This window comes from Dendropsophus ebraccatus, chromosome 3 (genome assembly GCF_027789765.1).
Source record: "Dendropsophus ebraccatus isolate aDenEbr1 chromosome 3, aDenEbr1.pat, whole genome shotgun sequence".
Classification (NCBI taxonomy): Eukaryota; Metazoa; Chordata; class Amphibia; order Anura; family Hylidae; genus Dendropsophus; species Dendropsophus ebraccatus.
The window spans coordinates 96,915,316-96,934,625 of NC_091456.1; the positions used below are offsets into that span (position 1 = coordinate 96,915,316).

The 19,310-nt window shown below is 41.3% G+C and overlaps 1 protein-coding gene across 2 annotated transcripts in view; it reads right to left on the bottom strand.

Annotated features, from left to right (window-relative positions):
- CPAMD8 (C3 and PZP like alpha-2-macroglobulin domain containing 8) overlaps positions 1-17,997 on the bottom strand; it is a 131,672-nt gene extending 113,675 nt beyond the window's left edge. For both annotated transcript variants that reach the window (XM_069962282.1, XM_069962281.1), the window contains exon 1: positions 17,422-17,997. In XM_069962282.1, coding sequence (XP_069818383.1) covers positions 17,422-17,480 — 59 coding nt within the window. In that variant the 5' untranslated portion in view covers positions 17,481-17,997. The remainder of the gene's footprint in view (positions 1-17,421) is intronic.
- Positions 17,998-19,310: the final 1,313 nt, after the last annotated feature.

Consider the following 19,310-nt stretch of genomic DNA (forward strand, 5'->3'; position numbering starts at 1 on the left):
TTCCTCTTTTTCATCCACTCTGAAAAATCTGAAAATTGTGACTTGTTGCAGGAGTCGTACCCTGTCTGTTCTAGGGAGAGGGGAGGGGGGAGGAGGAAGGAGGGAGTTAGCCGGCAGCAGAAAGCAGATAACAGAGAATTACAGGGAGCTGGGTGACAGCTGTAATCCGAGCTCAGACAGGTCACTGGTGACTGTCACAGGAGATATCCCGTGAGGGATTTGTAGATTAACTCTTTGTTGTCCTGTTTTGGTCTTTTCTTTAGCTCTCTCCATAGGAGAACAATGAAGACAGGGGGGAGAGCTTCAAACTGCTTTTTCATGATAAAAATGCATTTTTCGGATAATAAACCCAATTACAAAGTTTCTTAAAATCGCCTGGACTATTGATTTCTGCAAAAAAAAATTTCACGACAGTGACACTTTAAAAACCATATCAATTCTTACAGATAGACTCAAGGATTCTTACAGATAAATCAAGGATTTTGTGGGATTATAGTCAGGTGTATGATTAACCAGCTATACCAGCACAATGAAAACTACAGTTTATTGATTCCAAATATGAAATATTGTTATATATGTTCCTCAAGTCGTTGCGATTACAACGATATGTAACATGTATAACTTTTCTTTTATGTGGCTTGTAAAAATTTCAAACCATTGTTAACAAATATATGTTCCATAAAATCGCCCTATTCCCAGGCTTATAGCGCTTTTATCCTTTGGTCTATGGGGCTGTGTGAGGTGTAATTTTTTGCGTCATGATGTGTTCTTTCTATCGGTACCTTGATTGCGCATATGCATTTTTGATCGATTGATTTTTTTATGCTTACACGGTTTACCGTGCGAGATCAGGAATGAAATAAATTAATAATTCAGGTGATTACGCACGTGGTGATAACAAACATTTTTTTTTTTTATTTATAACATGGGAAAAGGGGGGTGATTCAAACTTTTATTAGGGGAGGGGGCTTTTTATTAATAACACTTTATTTATTTTACACATATATTAGAAGCCCCCTGGGGGGACTTCTAGTATATGCACACTGATCTCTCATTGAGATCTATGCTGTATAATTATACAGCATAGATCAATGAGATAGGCACTCGATTGCTTCCTGCTACTGCAGCCGGAAGCAATCGAGTGCCAAGCCCGGATCAGCGCCATTACAGCGCAGACCCTGGCCCAGGCAGGATGTGTGGATCGCTCCTCCAGGACAACGTCCGGGGGGGGGGGGGGCGATCCACCCCACTAGACACCAGGGAATCGGCTGCATAAAGGATTCAGATGCAGCTGTCAACTTTGACGGCTGCATCTGAACCCTTAATTGGCGGGCACGGCGATTGGACCATGCCCGCTAATTGCCACAGTCCCGAGCTACATGTGGCACCCAGAGGCGGCCGCAGGGCGTAAATATACACTCGCGGTCGTTAAGGGGTTATGGGCAGAAAGAGCCCGGGACTGACTGCTGCTTCACGGTTCTTTTTTAAAAAGAATTTAAATCACTCCCCTCCTTACTACCTATTATAAGAGCATCTTCCCCGATTGTCCCTTTCCCCAATAGGCATTGGAGACTCATGTGGTGATTCTGCCCAAAGCCAAAAAAGATTCTGTACACTTTTTCAGCTATCATCCAATATCGCTTAATAATTGTGATATAAAAATATTCTCCAAGCTACTAGAATCACGCTTAAAGTGACTGTACCATCAGGCCTGGGATGAAGCACTAGAGACGGGCCAACCCACCCCCAGTGGGAGCAAAACCCTGCCCCTTGATGACACTACTTCATTAGAATCAATGAAGCGGAATCATAGAGGGGCGGGGGTTTCCTCCCACTAGGGGTGGGTCAGCCCGCTTCTAGCGCTTTAGCCCGGGCCTGATGGTACAGTCACTTTAAGCGTGTTATATCAGATATTATTCACAAGGACCAGATGGGATTCATGCCAAGTAGGGAGGCAAAGGACAATACCCTCCAAACCATTTCTTTGATCTCTCATGCTGGTTGAACAGGAATTCCCCTGTACCTACTTTCTGTAGGTGCTTAAAAGGCTTTTTATAGGGTACATTGGCAAATTCTGTTGGCCACCATAAAACAAAACAGACTTGGTTACCACTTCTTGGACCAGGGGATGTCTCTCTATCTTCAACTGCAAGAGACAGAGCAAATGGCATTCTATTGGATCCATTTGCTATACACAATGGTACACACCAGGTGTGTCCCTTGTCTCCTTTACTCTACATTCTCATGATGGAACATTTGGCTAACACCTTTAGGCAAAACCTGAATATTTTAGGCATCCAGATCTTCTTTATTGCTGTATATGAACATATAAACATATCACCATATAAAACGGTACAGTGTGGACATATTGGCAGATGCCGGACTAGGCTGGGCGCCAGTCTGTTTCTTGCTACTATTTCGCGTCCATAGAAGCGGAAGTAGCATGAAACAGACTGTCACCCAGCCTAGTACAGCGTCTGCCAATATGTCCACACTGTGTGTTGATTGATATACCAGTGGTGAGTGCCATTCGCTTTTTTTATTAATTGTTATAACTAATTTCCCTTTACTTAAATGAGCACCACGGGGTCACCCTCAGCTATATGAACTCATTGTTACATTTATTACCTAGCACTGCCGTTCACACTTCTGTGTATTAGCTCTGTAGCTCTACTGATGATCTCTTATTATATATGTTTCAGCCCCAAACATCCTTACTCTTCATTCTGTGAGAATTTGCCCATTTTGGTGATCCTAGTAATTTTAAAGTCAATTAAACAAAATCTGAGAGGTTCAATATCACTCCTCCTGATTCTTTCTTTCTTTCATGTGGAGAGTATTTCCTACCTAGGCATCCAGATTTTTGCAGAACCACATTTACTTCTTCTGACCTTTATTGTTGGTGTCATGAAGAGGTAGGTAGCTTTCTTAATACCTGGTGAGGTTGCCCCAATATCAAGACTTTTGGGTTGCACTCTTTCGACTATATGGGATTTACTTGGGTAAACCTGTTGCCAACACCCAACAGGCTACACTTCTCTCCTTACTATTATTAACATTTGGCTGTAACAGAAGACAGTTTGCTGTGGGCCTTGACATCGATACAATAATAAATGCCTGCAGGCAATATTTAAAGTGTACCTGTCATGACAGCCTGCTGCCAGATCATCAAAGAGTAACATTCACAAAAAATCTATGGTTAGTTCTCCAAGATGTCTGGAGTTGTATTGAAGCCACAGGATGGTCACACCAAAAATTTATTTGACTTAGAATTCTCTTCTGTTTATGCACCTTGCACTTTGTCAATTGATAAAAACTTCTATTCTAATTTTGTAAGCATTCTTACTTTGCAACATTGTTTCACATCTGCCCAAAACTTTTGGAAAGTACTGTATATATTTATATACACAATCACATACAATCTTCAGCCATAAGTCCCCAAAGTTACAAAGTAGTTTGGACATGCCTTTCCACCACATGCCACAAATGCTTGGTTAGATTAAGAACTGGAGGCTAAGTCAACTTCTTGAACCCTTTTTCATGTTCCTCAAACCATTCTTAAATATATTTGCAGTGTGGCAGGGAGCATTATTCTGCCGAAAGAGGCCACTTCCATTAGGGAATGTTGTTGCTATAAAAGGTTGCACTTGGTGCTGCTTACCTACGTTATTCCTAGAGTGAACATGGATGGATTCTGTCCTGGCCCAACTTATTACATTCAATGCCTGTGCATTTTCTGGAGTCATTTCTACTTGCACCTTAATGGTTAATAATACCTTGCCTTTTTAAAAAAAAAAAACAAAAAAAAAAACAGAGAATCTCATTGTATGATTTTAAATAATAAATTAGCATTTTATTCCATGAAATATGTATTTGATCACCTACCACCCAACAAGAATACTGGTTTATGTAGACCTGTTAGAAGAGATGAATTAATTTACAGTAAAAATGAAGCAAATCGCTTTGTTAGGTTGGCAGTCGGCTTAACAGTCTGCTGCCTTTTAACTTAGTGGCGCTCCTTCCCAAGTGCCTGGAAAGCTAGATCCAGTCCTGGGAAACTTCTCCCATTTTTCCAGGACGGGATCCAGCCTACAGGAAGCGTCTGACCTCTGTAATTGCAAACAAAGCTTTCTGGTTTTGGTATATTAAATATTTATTTCATGCAATAAAATGCAAAATAAGTAAACATTTAAATAAATTATTTAAAACGCAATTTTCTGGAATTGTTTTCTATAGATTCAGTTAAAGTATACCTTTGATATAAATTACAGACTACAGCCCCCTGAGGAAGCCCCCTGAGGAAGCATCAATTAAGCAGTGTTGGAAAGAAGCTTTGGCACAACATAACATGGGTATTTAAGTTATTTAACTTTGACTAGTATTTGGGAAGCCGGACTCAACTCCTTTTAGCAGTGGAGAGAAGAAAAAAAGTACCTGGGTAGGTATCCTGTCGCTGCCAAAAATTCCTTCACAACGAGTGGAGTATGAAAATAAAATGGCTGATTTATTGGATAAAATCTGTAAAAATGTACATAAAATAAGCAATTGCATGTTTAATTTTTCTTCATTAGAATACATGCAATGTGATGAAGGGAGATAGAACTCTTGAAACGCGTAACTGCTTATTTTATGTAGATTTTTACAGATTTTATCCAATAAATTAGCCATTTTATTTTTTATACTCCATTAATTCTGAAAGAATTTTTGACAGCTACAGGATACCTACCTAGGTACTTTTTTCTTCTTTACCATGCATGAAACAATGGGCCCAGACACTGGGAAAGCACAGTTCCCTGGATCATTCGGCTGGCAGCCATCATCCGACCCTACGAGCTACCCCAAAGCAGAGTGATACACATAAAGCCCAAGGGGCTCAAAGGTGAGAGTCCACCTATATTTTCATTTCATAAATCTGCATGTAAAAGAATTACGTGAGGTGCCATTCTCCCATCAATTTTTTCTCTTGTCGTATTTCAACTCCTTTTTGATAGCACAGTTTATGGACTGGCTATTATGTATTGTGCATAACTGATTGAGCATGGTATAGTGTATTGTTATTTTGTGTCAACATTATGAGTAGGGATCCTATAGCACTATGAACTCTATTTTATTAAGGCTATGTTCACACTGCGTATAAGTCCGGCCGTAGTGCGAACCGCGAATATACGCATGTAGTTTTGAGGTTGATGCGTTCGCTTGAAAGTATACGATATACGGCCACACAATGCACACTACGTATGAGCTTAAGGCCGGATCGTATGCGGCGCTGTGAAAAATGAACAAGACCATTGTTTGAGGATGGAAATGTTGAAACTCACGGCCGTGGATTTCCATGCGGTCCCGTATGAAGTACTTATTTCAGCCAAATTTAACTTGATTTTTCGATCCAAAAGGTTCTGTGAGTTTTATTGGGCTGGGCGAAGATTTCCAAGTAAATGACCTGTTTCAGATCGCTTCGAAACAAGCTAGGGAAGCATAACTGTACTACGGACGTATGTTCGCGGTTCGTACGCATCCGGCCGCATGTCGATTTTTCCCACGCCCGTAGTTTCAGCCGCAAATGTACGATCTACGGACGGATTCATACGTAGTGTGAACATAGCCTAAATATGTAAAATTGTATCTGGTTGTTTTATGGTGTATGAATATGAGGTACTGTATGTCTTAGCTACAAGCACTAGTTGCTAGAGCTTGAATAGTAACCGGTGATAACCGGTGACAGTAAGAGATGAAATTATGTAAGCTGGAAGCTTGAAGAAAATTTATATATTGTAATTTCAATAACTGGAACGTTTGTTCTAGCAAGGGGGTCAATGAGGAAAGGATATTTAAAATAATTAAAAAAAAAAGATATAAAAAAGAGCATACCACTTGCCATCACTTTATAATCAATGGGGGCCTGACCTCTGGGACCCCAAATAATTCTAATAATAAAGGGGTTCTCTCTCCAACGGGCCCCATAGCAACTGCATGGACTGCCTTTAGAGTATGTCGCCTTTGGTTATATGCTGTGTTAAGCCTTGAGAGGAGGCAATGCATGACCGGTATTAAAAAAACACCAAAGACAGATCTGTGTGTCATGCACTATACCTTAGTAAAACAAAGTGTATCAGTTTGGCCTGGAGTGTTCTAAAGTAATAAGTAAACTCAATATAAATACATGCAGGGAGATGGTCTATTCAGACTTCTTAAAGAGGATGTACCACCTGGTACATCCTCTTTAACCTAAACCCACTGATCGAACAGCGCCGGCACGGGGAAGCCGGTGCCGCGGTCCGTTTTTGTGTGCATGGCGCCATTCTATGCACCGGAACCGGCCGATGCTCAAGCACTGGAGGCCGGCCAGGCCGCCCACAGTTGTAGGGAATTCCCTCCCCTGGATGACGCAGCTCCATTCATTCTAAGGCCGGTTCCGGTGCATAGAACGGCGCCGTGCACGGGAACCGGGCCTAGGTCCGAAAAAGGGACTGCGGCACCGGCTTCCCCGTGCCGGCGCCGTTCGATCAGTGGGTTTAGGTTAAAGAGGATGTACCAGGTGGTACATCCTCTTTAAAAAATGCTAAAGACATATTCCTTACATATTAAAGAAAAGCTTGAATAATAGCAGTGCCACAATATCTACATAACCTTCTAACCTTATTTCTACCAGTTTCTCATCTCCATTGAGAGGGTATGTGCACACTAGGAATCCCGAAGAAATACCCACCGCAGATTCGACAGCTCGTGGCTGCGCGCATCTCCACTGTTCCCATAGACTCAATTCTATGGTTTGCCAGATCACGCCATCTGCCCAAAGAATGAACCCGCTCATTCTTCGGGCGGACAGCAGAATCTGGCACAACATAGAATGATGCCTATGTGAGCAGCGGAGATGCGGGTGAGTGGGGGTGAGCTGCGGAATCCGCTGTGGTGTTTTGTCGGGATTCTTTAGTGTGCACATATCCTTTATTAGTAGGCCATGCTTATAACATTATGGTGTGTTTACACAGAGAGATTTGTCTGACAGATTTTTGAAGCCAAAGCCAGGAGCAGACTATAAACCGAGAACAGGTCATAAAGGAAAGACTAACATTTCTCCTCTTTTAAAATCCATTCCTGGCTTTGGCTTCAAGAATATGTCAGATAATCTGTCTGTGTAAATGCCCTATTATGATGGTTTCACACATGCCAGTTTTTTATTTTTTGGAAAGCTGCCACTGCAGTTCTTGTGCCAAAACCATAAATGGATTATATAGGTAGGGAAATATAAAGGAAGGACTTGTACTGCTCTTTCCTGTTGGATCCATTTCTGGTTTTGACACAAAAACTGCAATGGCAATTTTCAAAAAAAGTGCCATGTGTGAAACCAGCACTAAACTATAAAACTCAGTGTCATGTTCATGAGAAGGTTACTCCCACTCTTCCTTTAAAGTTACTTATAAGTCTGTAATACCACCCCAATAGTCTAAAGAGCACCATTTTGTCTCTGTTTACCTCATTGTATACAGACATTACTATGGGCAAAGCAGACTCATTTTTGTTTCATGCAGAGTTATAAATCTGGAGCATTGTTTCTAACTGCATGTTTACATGGCTAATAGTCAAATGTTTTTTTTCCAAAGAAACTACAAAATATTGCAGCATACAGAGAGCTTAAAGAGGATGTCCAAGGACATAATATTTTTATATATGGCAGGGGATGGTATAGATAAAAAAAAATTCTGGAGCCATTTTGTGTATATACATATTGGAATAAAATAAGAGCATGAGTAAATGAAAGAAAATTGTTCTATGGTGTGCAATTAATATTTCAAAATGGTGTAGAAAAAAATACTTCATACTTACGTGCCCAAATCCCCCGCAGCTCTTAGTCTGATGTCATCTGATTCTTTTTTTATCTCCATTATTCTTGCTTTTGAGAAGGGTCATCTCAACAGAAACTGCTCACTCATCAGTAGTGTCCTGCCTTAAGGCCCTATTACACAAAGCGATTATCGCCTGTTTTTGGGGTTACAGCTGAAAGTCACTTTGTGTAAGATGAAACACAAATGATCAACCTGGCAACAATCGGCTGCCGCTGTGCGTAACGGCAGCAGACCGCCATTATCTTCTATGGGCTGCCTGGACAATTTAACAATCACCTGGGCAGCCTGCAACCCCCCCCCCCCCTCGCAGCTCCCCCTTCTCTTACTCATTTGCTGATGGCGCATGTAATATCTCCAGCAGCGAGCAGGGAACCTGACAGGCTGGCGCTTGTTTGCTCCTTTGAGTTGCACTGTGTAATAGAGGCTTCAGATGAGTGGGAAGTTCCTGCTGGGATGACTCACCTCAAAAGAAGAAAGAATCAGTGACAAGCAGGTATCGGTTGATGTCAGACTAGTGCAGTGTATTGGGACAGGTGAGCATTGCTTATTTTAGATTTTTCTTTTACCCCCAGCCACACACAAAAAATTTTCAGACCATTGGACAGCCCCTTTAAATGACCACTGTGTGGAGCTGAAAGGCGCTTCATGGAAGGTGGGGGGCGGCTACAGTCAGTAGCCAGGCCCCTGCCGTTAATGACAGGCTGCAAATACCCCAAAGCCCCTCCCCCAATAAAAGTTAAAATCCCCTCCCTATGCCATAATACCGTAGCGTGCGTAATTGTCCAATCCATTAAAATATGACAATCAACAACCCGCACAGCAAACGGCGTAAACGAAAAGTGGGGAAAAAGCACCAGAATTGCAAATTTTTGTTACATTATACATATGAAAACAATTAATAAAAAGCGATCAAAACATCCGATCTACACAAATATGGTATTATTAAAAACTAGAGATCATGGCGCAAAAAATTCCACCCCATACAGCCTCATAGGTGAAAAACTAAAACGTTATAAGAGTCACAATAGAGCCATTTAATTAATACTTAATTGCAAAAAAAAAAAAGGCTTTCATAAAAATATATAACATTAGATAATCTGTGTTAACCTGCATATGGTTGCGTTCAGACTGACCTATAGAATAATGGTATCATGTCGCTTTTATCATATAGTGCATTCCGAACCCCCCAAAAGATATACTATTGCATTCTTGCTTCCAATTTCAAGTGGTAAGCCCAACCTTGAGGTATGTGGATCACTTGGTATATGTGTGTGTGTGTATATATATATATATATATATATATATATATATATATATATATATATATTATATACATACATATATATATATATATATATATATATATATAAACTTTAAGTGCACTACCTATATCTACACCTAATAAAACCTGTCAATAATGTGATTGTAGTATTAATAATAATGGTAGGCTCTCCAGAAGTTATATATTTTGTTTATATAATAATAAAATACAAGAAAATATAGAACACAGTATCAATTATGTAAACAGTATAAAGAATTTTTATAAAAAATACATATAGTATATTAAAAACATAAAAGACATAAGACTATCTGTATCTTATTTACAGCAATGCAGGGCCCTTGCATGCTGTGTATACAGTTTCTGAGTTCTTGATTTCAGATATTAATTGAAATTGCCGCTCTTAGTGTTTATGTAATGGACCAGAACGGTATTTATTGTCAGGTGTCTGGAGATGTATTGTTGCTATTGGCAACCTTAGACAGTCTGTATTAGGACCTATGTATTTGCTGCTCTTCCTTAGCCCTCTTGTAGTGGTATTGTTTTCTGCTATATTTTATTCCCTAATTAGATGAAAATCATAATTTTATTGACATTTGCAAATATAATTAATTATTTTTATTGTCACGTTTTTTAATTATTCCCTTTTTACTTTCCTGTCTCGAGCCGGCTCTTTTCAAAAGAGACAGGAAACTCCCGTCATGCAGAGTGGCGGGAAAGGTTCCCATGATCCTTTGCCTGCCGCTCTGTTAATACACAGTGATCTCGCGCTATACAGCGCAAGATCGCTGTGTATTATCTAAAGTCCCTCTTCTCTAATCTATTTATGAAGATACAAACTGCCTCTGCAGTCTGTATCTTTATACTTTACCTAATCCTCTTCTTCGGTGCAGCAAGGCCGGCGCCGCCATCTTGATTACGTCACTTGCGTTCCAGCGGTGGAACGCAAGTGACGTAATCAAGATGGCGGCGCCGGCCTTGCTGCACCGAAGAAGAGGATTAGGTAAAGTATAAAGCTACAGACCGCAAATGCAGTCCGTATCCTCATGAAGTCTATCTATGAAGATACAGACTGCTTTGCAGTCTGTATCTTTATACTTTACCAGATCCTCTGTTCCCTGGCTGTTCCGGCGGCGCCGCCATCTTGATGACGTCACGCTGGAACGCACAGCTGGAACGCAAGTGACGTCATCAAGATGGCGGCGCCCACCGGAACAGCCAGGGAACAGAGGATCAGGTAAAGTATAAAGATACAGACTGCAAATGCAGTCTGTATCTTCATGAATAGACTTAGGGAGAGATGTACTTTCATAATAGGGATAGTTACATTTAGGTGATAGGTTCTCTTTAATTGCTAATAATACAAGTGTTGAGCTTGATCAGTGCTCCTCCCCTGCAACCTATCACACTCTAGTGATTGGCCAAGGGAAAGCTAGCTCCACCCACCTTCTACCCATAAGGGCTGTGCGGTCTCCTCAGTGACAGTTGGTAGTCTGGTATTGCCAGAGTCACATCTAACCTCCCTGCATCACCTCAGTAATCCTGTCAGACTCCATCTTCAACCCCCTAACCTGTTTCCAGTCAGCCATAAGGACTAATACTTGTCTTCAAAGTCTCAGCAGGACATCCTCTGTATTTATTAGTGCCTGCTGTCGGATTGGTGAAGTGATAGAGGGTCTCCCATTCACCGTCCACATCTTCCTGGCTGCCAAGTCAGTGTGCCCTTGCGTCTTCCTCCTACATGATAGCGAGTGTCGACAGCGTCAAGTCTCTTCAGTAACTTCAAGTACCTATTCACACGTACCTTATAAAGGCGGAAAGCTATAAAGTCTCTGGAACAGGTCTGTCTCTTTGAAATCCTATTTATCCACCAAGTCTAAGCTATAGTAACCAAGGTAACCCTCCCCCTGAAGCAAAGGACTCTGACTCTGATCAAGCCAACAGTTTGCCACCATCAGATGCCCCTGTATTGGATTATATACAATTATCCTTCAAGTAAAGTCTTGATATACTTTCACCGCTAGTGTGACGACTTTTATTAAAAATTATATGTCCCTGTGTGTATGCTGAGAAAGACAAGGGCCCCAGCACCCTCGGACCCCACCGTGACAGGAAGGTTTCAGAAGGTGAGCCCTAAGGTTGCATTACACCACCCAGCAATACAATACCCTTAGCATATTACCATGACACCACCAAAGGGACATGATAATTTTTCTTGGCGTCACGCATAGGACATGATATGATATGTATATATATATATATATATATATATATATATATACTTATATCTGTTGGGAATAAAACAGGAGGTGTCTCTATTATTTGGACCAAGTCCTATTAGTAGGCGATATTACAGGTGATACATATCTTCATAGTATAGTGTGGTTATCATATGGTACATGACCACCGCTCACCGCTCCTGTTGTCCTCACAGGGTATGGGTAGTTGTGGACTCTGTAATAAATGCTAGAGCCGGCCTTGTCTCTGCGTCCGCAGGTGTTGGCTGTTTATGTGCAGCAGGATCATGCGCTTTAAGGTAGCGTTCACCTCGCTAGCGCGCAGCGTCCATGTAGGCTGATCGGCAATTTACAGGACTCTCCCCCTTTCACTGTCTGGTAAGCTTTCATTGTGAGGCCTGTATCCGGCACAAGCGCTATGATGTTGCATAAAAGATCAACTGTTTCTGGATAGCGGCATATATATCAGGATACAAATAGCTTATGTTTTAACACTGCAACTTCTTTAGACGTGTTTCAGGATAGCACTATATATCCTTTCCTCAGTAAAAAATGTTGCCTGAAAAAAAAAGCCCTTGCATGGCCCTGTAGATAGAAAAAAGAAAGTGCTAGAGCTCTTAGAAGGGGAGGAGGAAAAAATGAAAATTGTCGCGGTCCACTGTGTCATTTTATGTTCAGAAACCACAAAGACTAAAAAATTATATGTACTTGAGGCCTTAGAGAACTTTTTTTCATTTTAAAAAATGTTTAACAAATCAGGTACAAAGACCCAGGGGAAAAATTAGACCTTTACACTAAACACTGGGTTGTCTGAGGACAACTGATCAGAAACAAAGGGGTCCACACAGTTGGGGTGAATATATTAAGCAGCACGTGAGCACTTAGATCTTGCAGTTGATGTGTAAGAAGCAACATAAATTGATAAAAGTAGGAATCTAAGTGACTTTCCCAAGTGCCAAATTGTGATGGCTAGATGACTTGGCCAAAACACGTCCAAAACATTGGGCCTTGTGTGGTATTACTAGTAGATACTATAGTTAGTACCTATAAAATGTGGTCTAAGGAAGGAAAACAGGTGAACTGGTGATGTGGTCCTGCATGCCAAAGTTCAATGATCTAAATAGGAAGTGATGGCTACCCTGTCTAGTTTGGTCCTACAGAAGAATTACTGTTGCACAAGTTTATTAAAAAAGTTTAAGAGACTGTCAGTAGGTCTATGCTGTCCTATCTAAGGGTGCCATAAACTAGTGACAGAGAAGCTGAACAAAATGATGCATAGCTTGCATTGTTCCCTGCATTTGATTTGGAGATATAATAACGAAGACTCTAAACACCACACACTAAACCTTTCCATAATGTGTCTGTGCTCAGTAATACTCAATATTCATGAGCATCCACTCTCTCTGCCCTCTGGCCACTGATTGGCAGTTGTCTATCTATACTGTGAATATATACTGTGTATAGGCAGACAGCTGTTGGAGGAAGAGAGAGTGGCACAGCAGGAATCCCATTTTCCTGCATATTAGGGGAATGGCTAAACAGAATAAAGTAATACATTGTTTTGTTCAGAATTTCTGTCACCAGGTTATGCTGGCTTAATTTAGGGCAGTATAAACCTATAGACATATTCCTGTTAAAGGGTTTCTTTACCATGACACATTACTTATCTGTAGGCTATTTTAGAATGGTGTAAGAAAAAACATTGCACTGCAATTAAATAAAGATTCTGACACTTGTTCTGTACGTGTAATGTGTCCAGACCAGTGAAGTACTGACCTTTCTACCTTCTTTAAAATGCAATGCATGGGACTGCCTAACTGCAAAATACTCATGCTAACCCCTGAGAGCCATCAATAGGTAACTGCAGCGCAGTTCAGGTGTATGGCAACTGAGCTGTAATACAGGTCATGACTGCTACACATTGAACAGAAACAACTGCTTCTAGCCCCATTTACTATGTAGTGTGAGTGCCGAACAGCTGATCGTCAGGGATGGCTCATCAGTCTATTTTGCAGTCCATCAGGTTCAACTTACAACTCTACTGTGTTGATCCAGAGAAAGGCAAAAACCCTCATGAGGAATACAACAATTGCTCCATCACAGGGAGAAATTTTCCTTCCAGACTCCAATATGGCAATCAGGATAAATCCTATGTTTTTTTTTTTTTTTTTTTTTTTGATGGCCTGATACGTTGTATAACTGAGGAATAGATGGTACCTGGATGTACCATGGAAAGAAGGCACATCAACAAAGGTAGTGTGATGCCATCTATGTAAGCAATGCAGCAAACCAAGTACAACCCTTCATGATAAAAATATTCCTTAGGTTACAAACACACTTGGCGGGTCTGCAGCGAGTCTCCATGCTGCGTTTTTGCAGCGAGACTCGCTGCAGATCCCGGCCCTATGCTTTTAATGGCAGAAACACGCAGCAGGGATGTACATCCCTGCTGCGAGTTTGTTTGCAGCCCGCCCCATTAACCTCCCGGCCGCGGGATCTGATACTTCACCTGACCCCGGCTCCGGCGGTTCCCGATGTCTTCAGCAAGCCGGAGCAGGGACCAGGTGAAGTATATGCAGGGGGGCGTGCGAGCGATCGGTGCTGCGGGGGGGCGAGTGATCGGTGCTGCGGGGGGGGGGGGCGATTGGGGGGGGCGTGCGATCGGTGCTGCGGGGGGGGGGGCGTGCGATCGGTGCTGCGGGGGGGGGGGGGCGTGCGATCGGGGCGGGCGGGGCTGCGGGCGGCTGGCTGGAGCATATACTTCACCTGGGCCCCGCTCCGGCTTGCTGAAGACATCGGGAACCGCCGGAGCCGGGATCAGGTGAAGTATCAGCTCCGGCGGCCGGGGGGTTAATGGGGTTTGTCTGCCATTAAAAGTATAGGGCCGGGATCTGCAGCGAGTCTCGCTGCAAAAACGCAGCATGGAGACTCGCTGCAGACCCGCCAAGTGTGTTTGTAACCTTAATGTCAATCTGCGAAAATTGCTCAGGAATGGTTTGAGAAACATGACAAAGAGTTGACTTGTTATTCAAATTCTCCAGGTCTAAATCCAATGGAACAGCCATGTGATCAACTAGAAAAGAAAAGTCTGAGCCAAGAAACCTGCACCTAATAATTTACAGGATTTAAAGGATTTCATGCTAAAGGCTCAACACCAGATACAATAGGACAGATAGCTTTAGAGATTTTGTGGAGTCCATGCCTTAATGAGTCATGGCTGTTTTGAGGATGAGGGGTACCTGCATAATTTAGGCAGGTAGATTACACTAACAAGTGTTCTTTCAAGTGAACCTGTCACCTGTTTCAAATGTCAGCTTGTTTATATATGGATGATAATTTCATAACTTATGCAGCATGATTCCTGATAAGTAGTATATTTCCGATTAAAGGAATTCTATTAACAGGCATCATAACCTGCTCATTGGTACTACTAGGAGCTGTTACAAAGAGGTACAGGATGCCTGTTCCATGGCACTCCTGTGCACCTTTTTTATGTTAAAGACGTTCTATTGATAAGTCCATTTGGTGCACCAGGGGTGGTTCTTTACTCCTCAGTGCACTAAAAAGGGCAACCACTCACTCCAGCTGTTTCGAAGTATAACTGAGTGACAAATATAGCTGCACCATTTAGCTAAAGGTTGTATGGGTCCTTTAAGAATGCACCCAGATAGAAACCAAGGTCACAATCATTTTTTATTTGTTTATGAAGAAGGGACTAGTTCAGCACTGTAACACAAGCAGATAGAAATTAAGACTGGACTTATCTTGCATGAGGGTGCGTTCTGCAGCAGATTTGATGCTGTGTTCAGTTATTTAAATGAAATCTGCTGCAGAAAATCAGCTGCAGATCCTGTAGGTGTGAACGCACCATGAAAGTAATTTTAGTTTGAGTCTCCATAGTTGCAGAGCTCTAAGGGCCCTAATACATTGGATGATTATCGTGCGAAAAATCATAGCATTCAAATTTAAGCGATAATTGTTTTGTGTAAATGCAGGCAATGGTCAAACTACCAATGAGAAGTCGTTCATGTGTTGTGGATCATTGAATTTGAACTGACACTGAAATCATTGTTAATTATTCGCTAATCAGTCAGTGCGATTCCACATCGTTCGCTCTTTTGCTGGGATCAGATCGATCGTAGTAATGATCGTATTAACGATCATAACTAACAACTATCGTTCTGTGTAATATGGTTAATGGTTTCAAATAGTTCTTGTTTACGATCGTTTATAGTTAAAAATTGCTTTGTCTAATAGGACCCTAGGCCTCCTATTACCTTCGATCCACTTCTATGTCAATCAGACATGTCATAGAAATAAAACCATTAGGCTGGAAACACAAAGCAGTTTTTGTGACAAAACTAGAAATGGATGCATCACAAAAACACAAAATCCCTTTATATTTTCCATCTCATTTGTCTGCCTTTGGCACAAAAAAACACAATGGGGGAGATTTATCAAAGGGCGTAAAAGTTAGACTGGTGTAAACTCCCCACAGCAACCAATCCCAGCTCCTCTTTCCTTTCACCAGAGCTGGAGGCTGAGCTGTGATTGGTTGCTGTGGGCAGTTTACACCAGTCTAACTTTTACGCCCTTTGATAAATCTCCCCCAATGTGTGAAACTAGCCTTAGGAATCCAAGTACATGTGACCTCCACTGATCTTGGAATTAAGCAGGTGCAAATAACCACATGTGATCATTTAACATGGAATAGAATGGAGGCTATGGGCCCTTGCACACTGAGTAAAAGAGGCAAAATTTATGAGCGGAGTCCCTGCGGCGGATTCCACTCGGAATTCAGCCTGTCCGATTGCTTCAATGGGATTTCTCTTGCACCTCCCCTCTCCACTAAAAGAATTAACATTTTCATTCTTTAAACAGAGAAGAGAGGTGCCAGGACAGGCTGAATTTCGAGCGGAATCCGCAGCATGGGCTCCTCTTGTGAACTCAGCCTCTTTTAATCAGTGTGCAATGGCCCTTAGTTGCCAAATAACTAATACATAGACTCCCGGTCATGTGGCGGTCGTAAGAACATATTCAGAAGACTAATGGTCACATGACACCAAGTCCATGCACAGAAGAGTTTGACACTACTATTAGAGCTCCACAGAAAGCACAGACCATTGGAATGATGACCACCTCTTCTGTGAACAGTGGGGAATAGATCCCTTCATTCATGGGATCAGTTAGGGTCAGCTATTGGGTGAAAACAATTCTGATCAATAAATATGTCAGGCGTTTCATTTTTACAACTTTTTTTTTAAGTTACAGACAAATGGCTAAGAAATAACAAATGTACAATATGGGGAAAATAAATGAATGAGAAATTTAAAGCACTACTCTGATTTCATCAGGTCTGCACCACTGCCTTATTGTGCCTTTCCTTATGCATAGTACACATTATTCTGTGTTAGAAGTTAACCTTATGACTGATAAATTGCTATGATATAGCAACAAAATGTTATGCTCCTGCCTCCTTACATTGCTGTGTCACTTAAATACTGACTGTAATGGTAGAAATATGACTGTGAAATATAATGGTTAAGCGAGTTGTATACTGGAAATATAAAACATAATGAATGGAAACAATTATTATATACATGAGTAATGTGAACAGTGGTTAACAAGTCTACTTCCCTTCCTATTTGAAGTTGTATCCAAGCCCATAACTTCTTGACCCCACACAGTTTTGAGCATTAGCTTTTCAGGGCATACATATTTTGCACTGTAAAAATATTCCTTACAAAGTATCTGTATATTTCTATATGGCTGTATTGCTCATATAAGTCAGCAAAGATAGTCCTGGAGTACAGAATTGGTCATCAAGATGAAAAAGTGTTATCAGGCGTGTCATATTGCCATGCTGTTCAAACCTATTCATGTGGGTTATTAATACAGCTAATGTTCTAACAGTGTATAAGTAATGTCCACTCTCTTTACAAATACAACATTGTCCTTTTAGTGAACGTGCGCTCACCAGAGCCCCAAAAAGATAAATATTTATCACAAGCATTTAAATGAAAAGACATGCATGAATTAATAAAAGTTCAGGAATACTTACGGACTGTTCTGCGCTATGGACAGGCTGCAAAGAATTCCCAAAATCCACAATAGAAACATGTTGGGAAACAAGCACAGGTCAATCCACACACAGGACTTCACCCAGTGCCCCTACAGGGGTAACTGTCTTCCTTTCCAAGCACACAGCACAGGAGGGGTGAGTGTGCCCTGGGGGTGGAAGGAGCAGTGTGTGCTCTGCTCTCACTCTCCCCCCTCCTCAGTTTGTGAAAGGATTTAACCCTTGTTCCGACTTGCCTTTATGCAATGCTTGCAACTGTAAATATCCCTGTCATCCTCTTCCCAAAGCAATCTTGAAGTTATTCCTCTTTCATCTGCTTTATTTCTGTACTTGTCAGTACAGTATCTTCAGTTGTTATCTACTGCATAGTGTTGCTTTCTGTATGCAGTACATACATATGTGTCCACTTCTCTTCCTATGCCAGAAAAGTTAACTGTCTAAAACTACTTTGCCCCTGTCCCCTTCTCCATTCTCTCTTTGTCTGACTGAAATAAAAAGCCAAAGTAGGCATAATAAAGTATGGCAACCAGTCTACTCTTTCTGGAAGTATGTCAGCTCTCTACTGTAGCCAGTCTAAAGGGAGTGTGAGTTTTACCAGCCAAGCCCCAAATTGAGGAGGGCTGGGCACTCAAGGAGGGAAAAGAAGGAGGGGGCTTGGACCTATAAATCACTAGTAACAGACCTTTTAAAACAAGATATACAGCATGTTCCCCTTTCCCTCCTCCCTCACTGCTAATTAAATGAATGACCTTAAGCTGGAAGAGGTAGAATGGGAAAGGGAGGGGGGATATTAAATCAGCCCCTAAGGGAATTCCCTTTCATCCCCCTGGTATTCTTTTCTGCCAGGTCCTACTAATGTGCTCTTCTAGCAGTGCATGTTTACCATGGGATACTGATAATGTTGGATTTTGCTTGCTTACAATAAGAGGTGTATGTGTCCTTCCTTCTTTTCAAATCAGCCCCTCACTTTGGGTAAACGAGGGTATCATAAACAGCCAAAAAACCACATATGGTTTTTCACAGTTTTTTTTTTTTTTTTTTTAAATCATCATTGGATATGGTGTTTACTTATGGTTTTCCTAGTGCTATAATAGTGCTATTATAGGGGAGAAAAGATAAATAAATACCTTAAATAGAGCAAAACACTCAAAAATCACAACAATACAACAGGAAAACTCAAAAAATATATACATATATATGATATATACATTATTTGACTATATTAGCCAAAAACAGCATAAATACTGGGCCACCCCTATTACATGTGAAACCACTAAATTGGTATAAATAAGTGGGTAAAGGCCTGAGCCGTAATGCTACCTCAATATAGCTAAACTATACCACCAAAGAAAAACAAAATTGAGTACTGTAGCAATAATTTTATTCGGATGATATTAAAATACAAAAAGGCAAAATAAAAAATGAATCAACACTATAAAAACAGGGTGGCAATCCTTGAGAGATATCACATATTACATAACTGTGCAACAGCAATTTATACCAAAGAACACTGGGACCGGACATAAAGTGCTAAGTGCAAAGCTGTCACATGGGGAACCAACCCCTATGCTTACTGTAGAGACCCTACCCACCCCATATATGAACTGCCCATATTACCAAAAATCACAAAGTCAGCTCGCTCTCCAGGATGCCCCCAACCCGACGCGTGTTTCGTGTCCTTCGTCCGGGGGTGATGGTGTCCTAGCAGGGGGGCCTTATATACCCCAATCCTCCAATAGTATTTCAATATTTAACAATCACCACTGGGTGAGCGGCGTTCATGTGCCACCGCGCCACAGGTAATTGTTAAATATTGAAATATCATCCTTTAATATCATCCGAATAAAATTATTGCTACAGTACTCAATTTT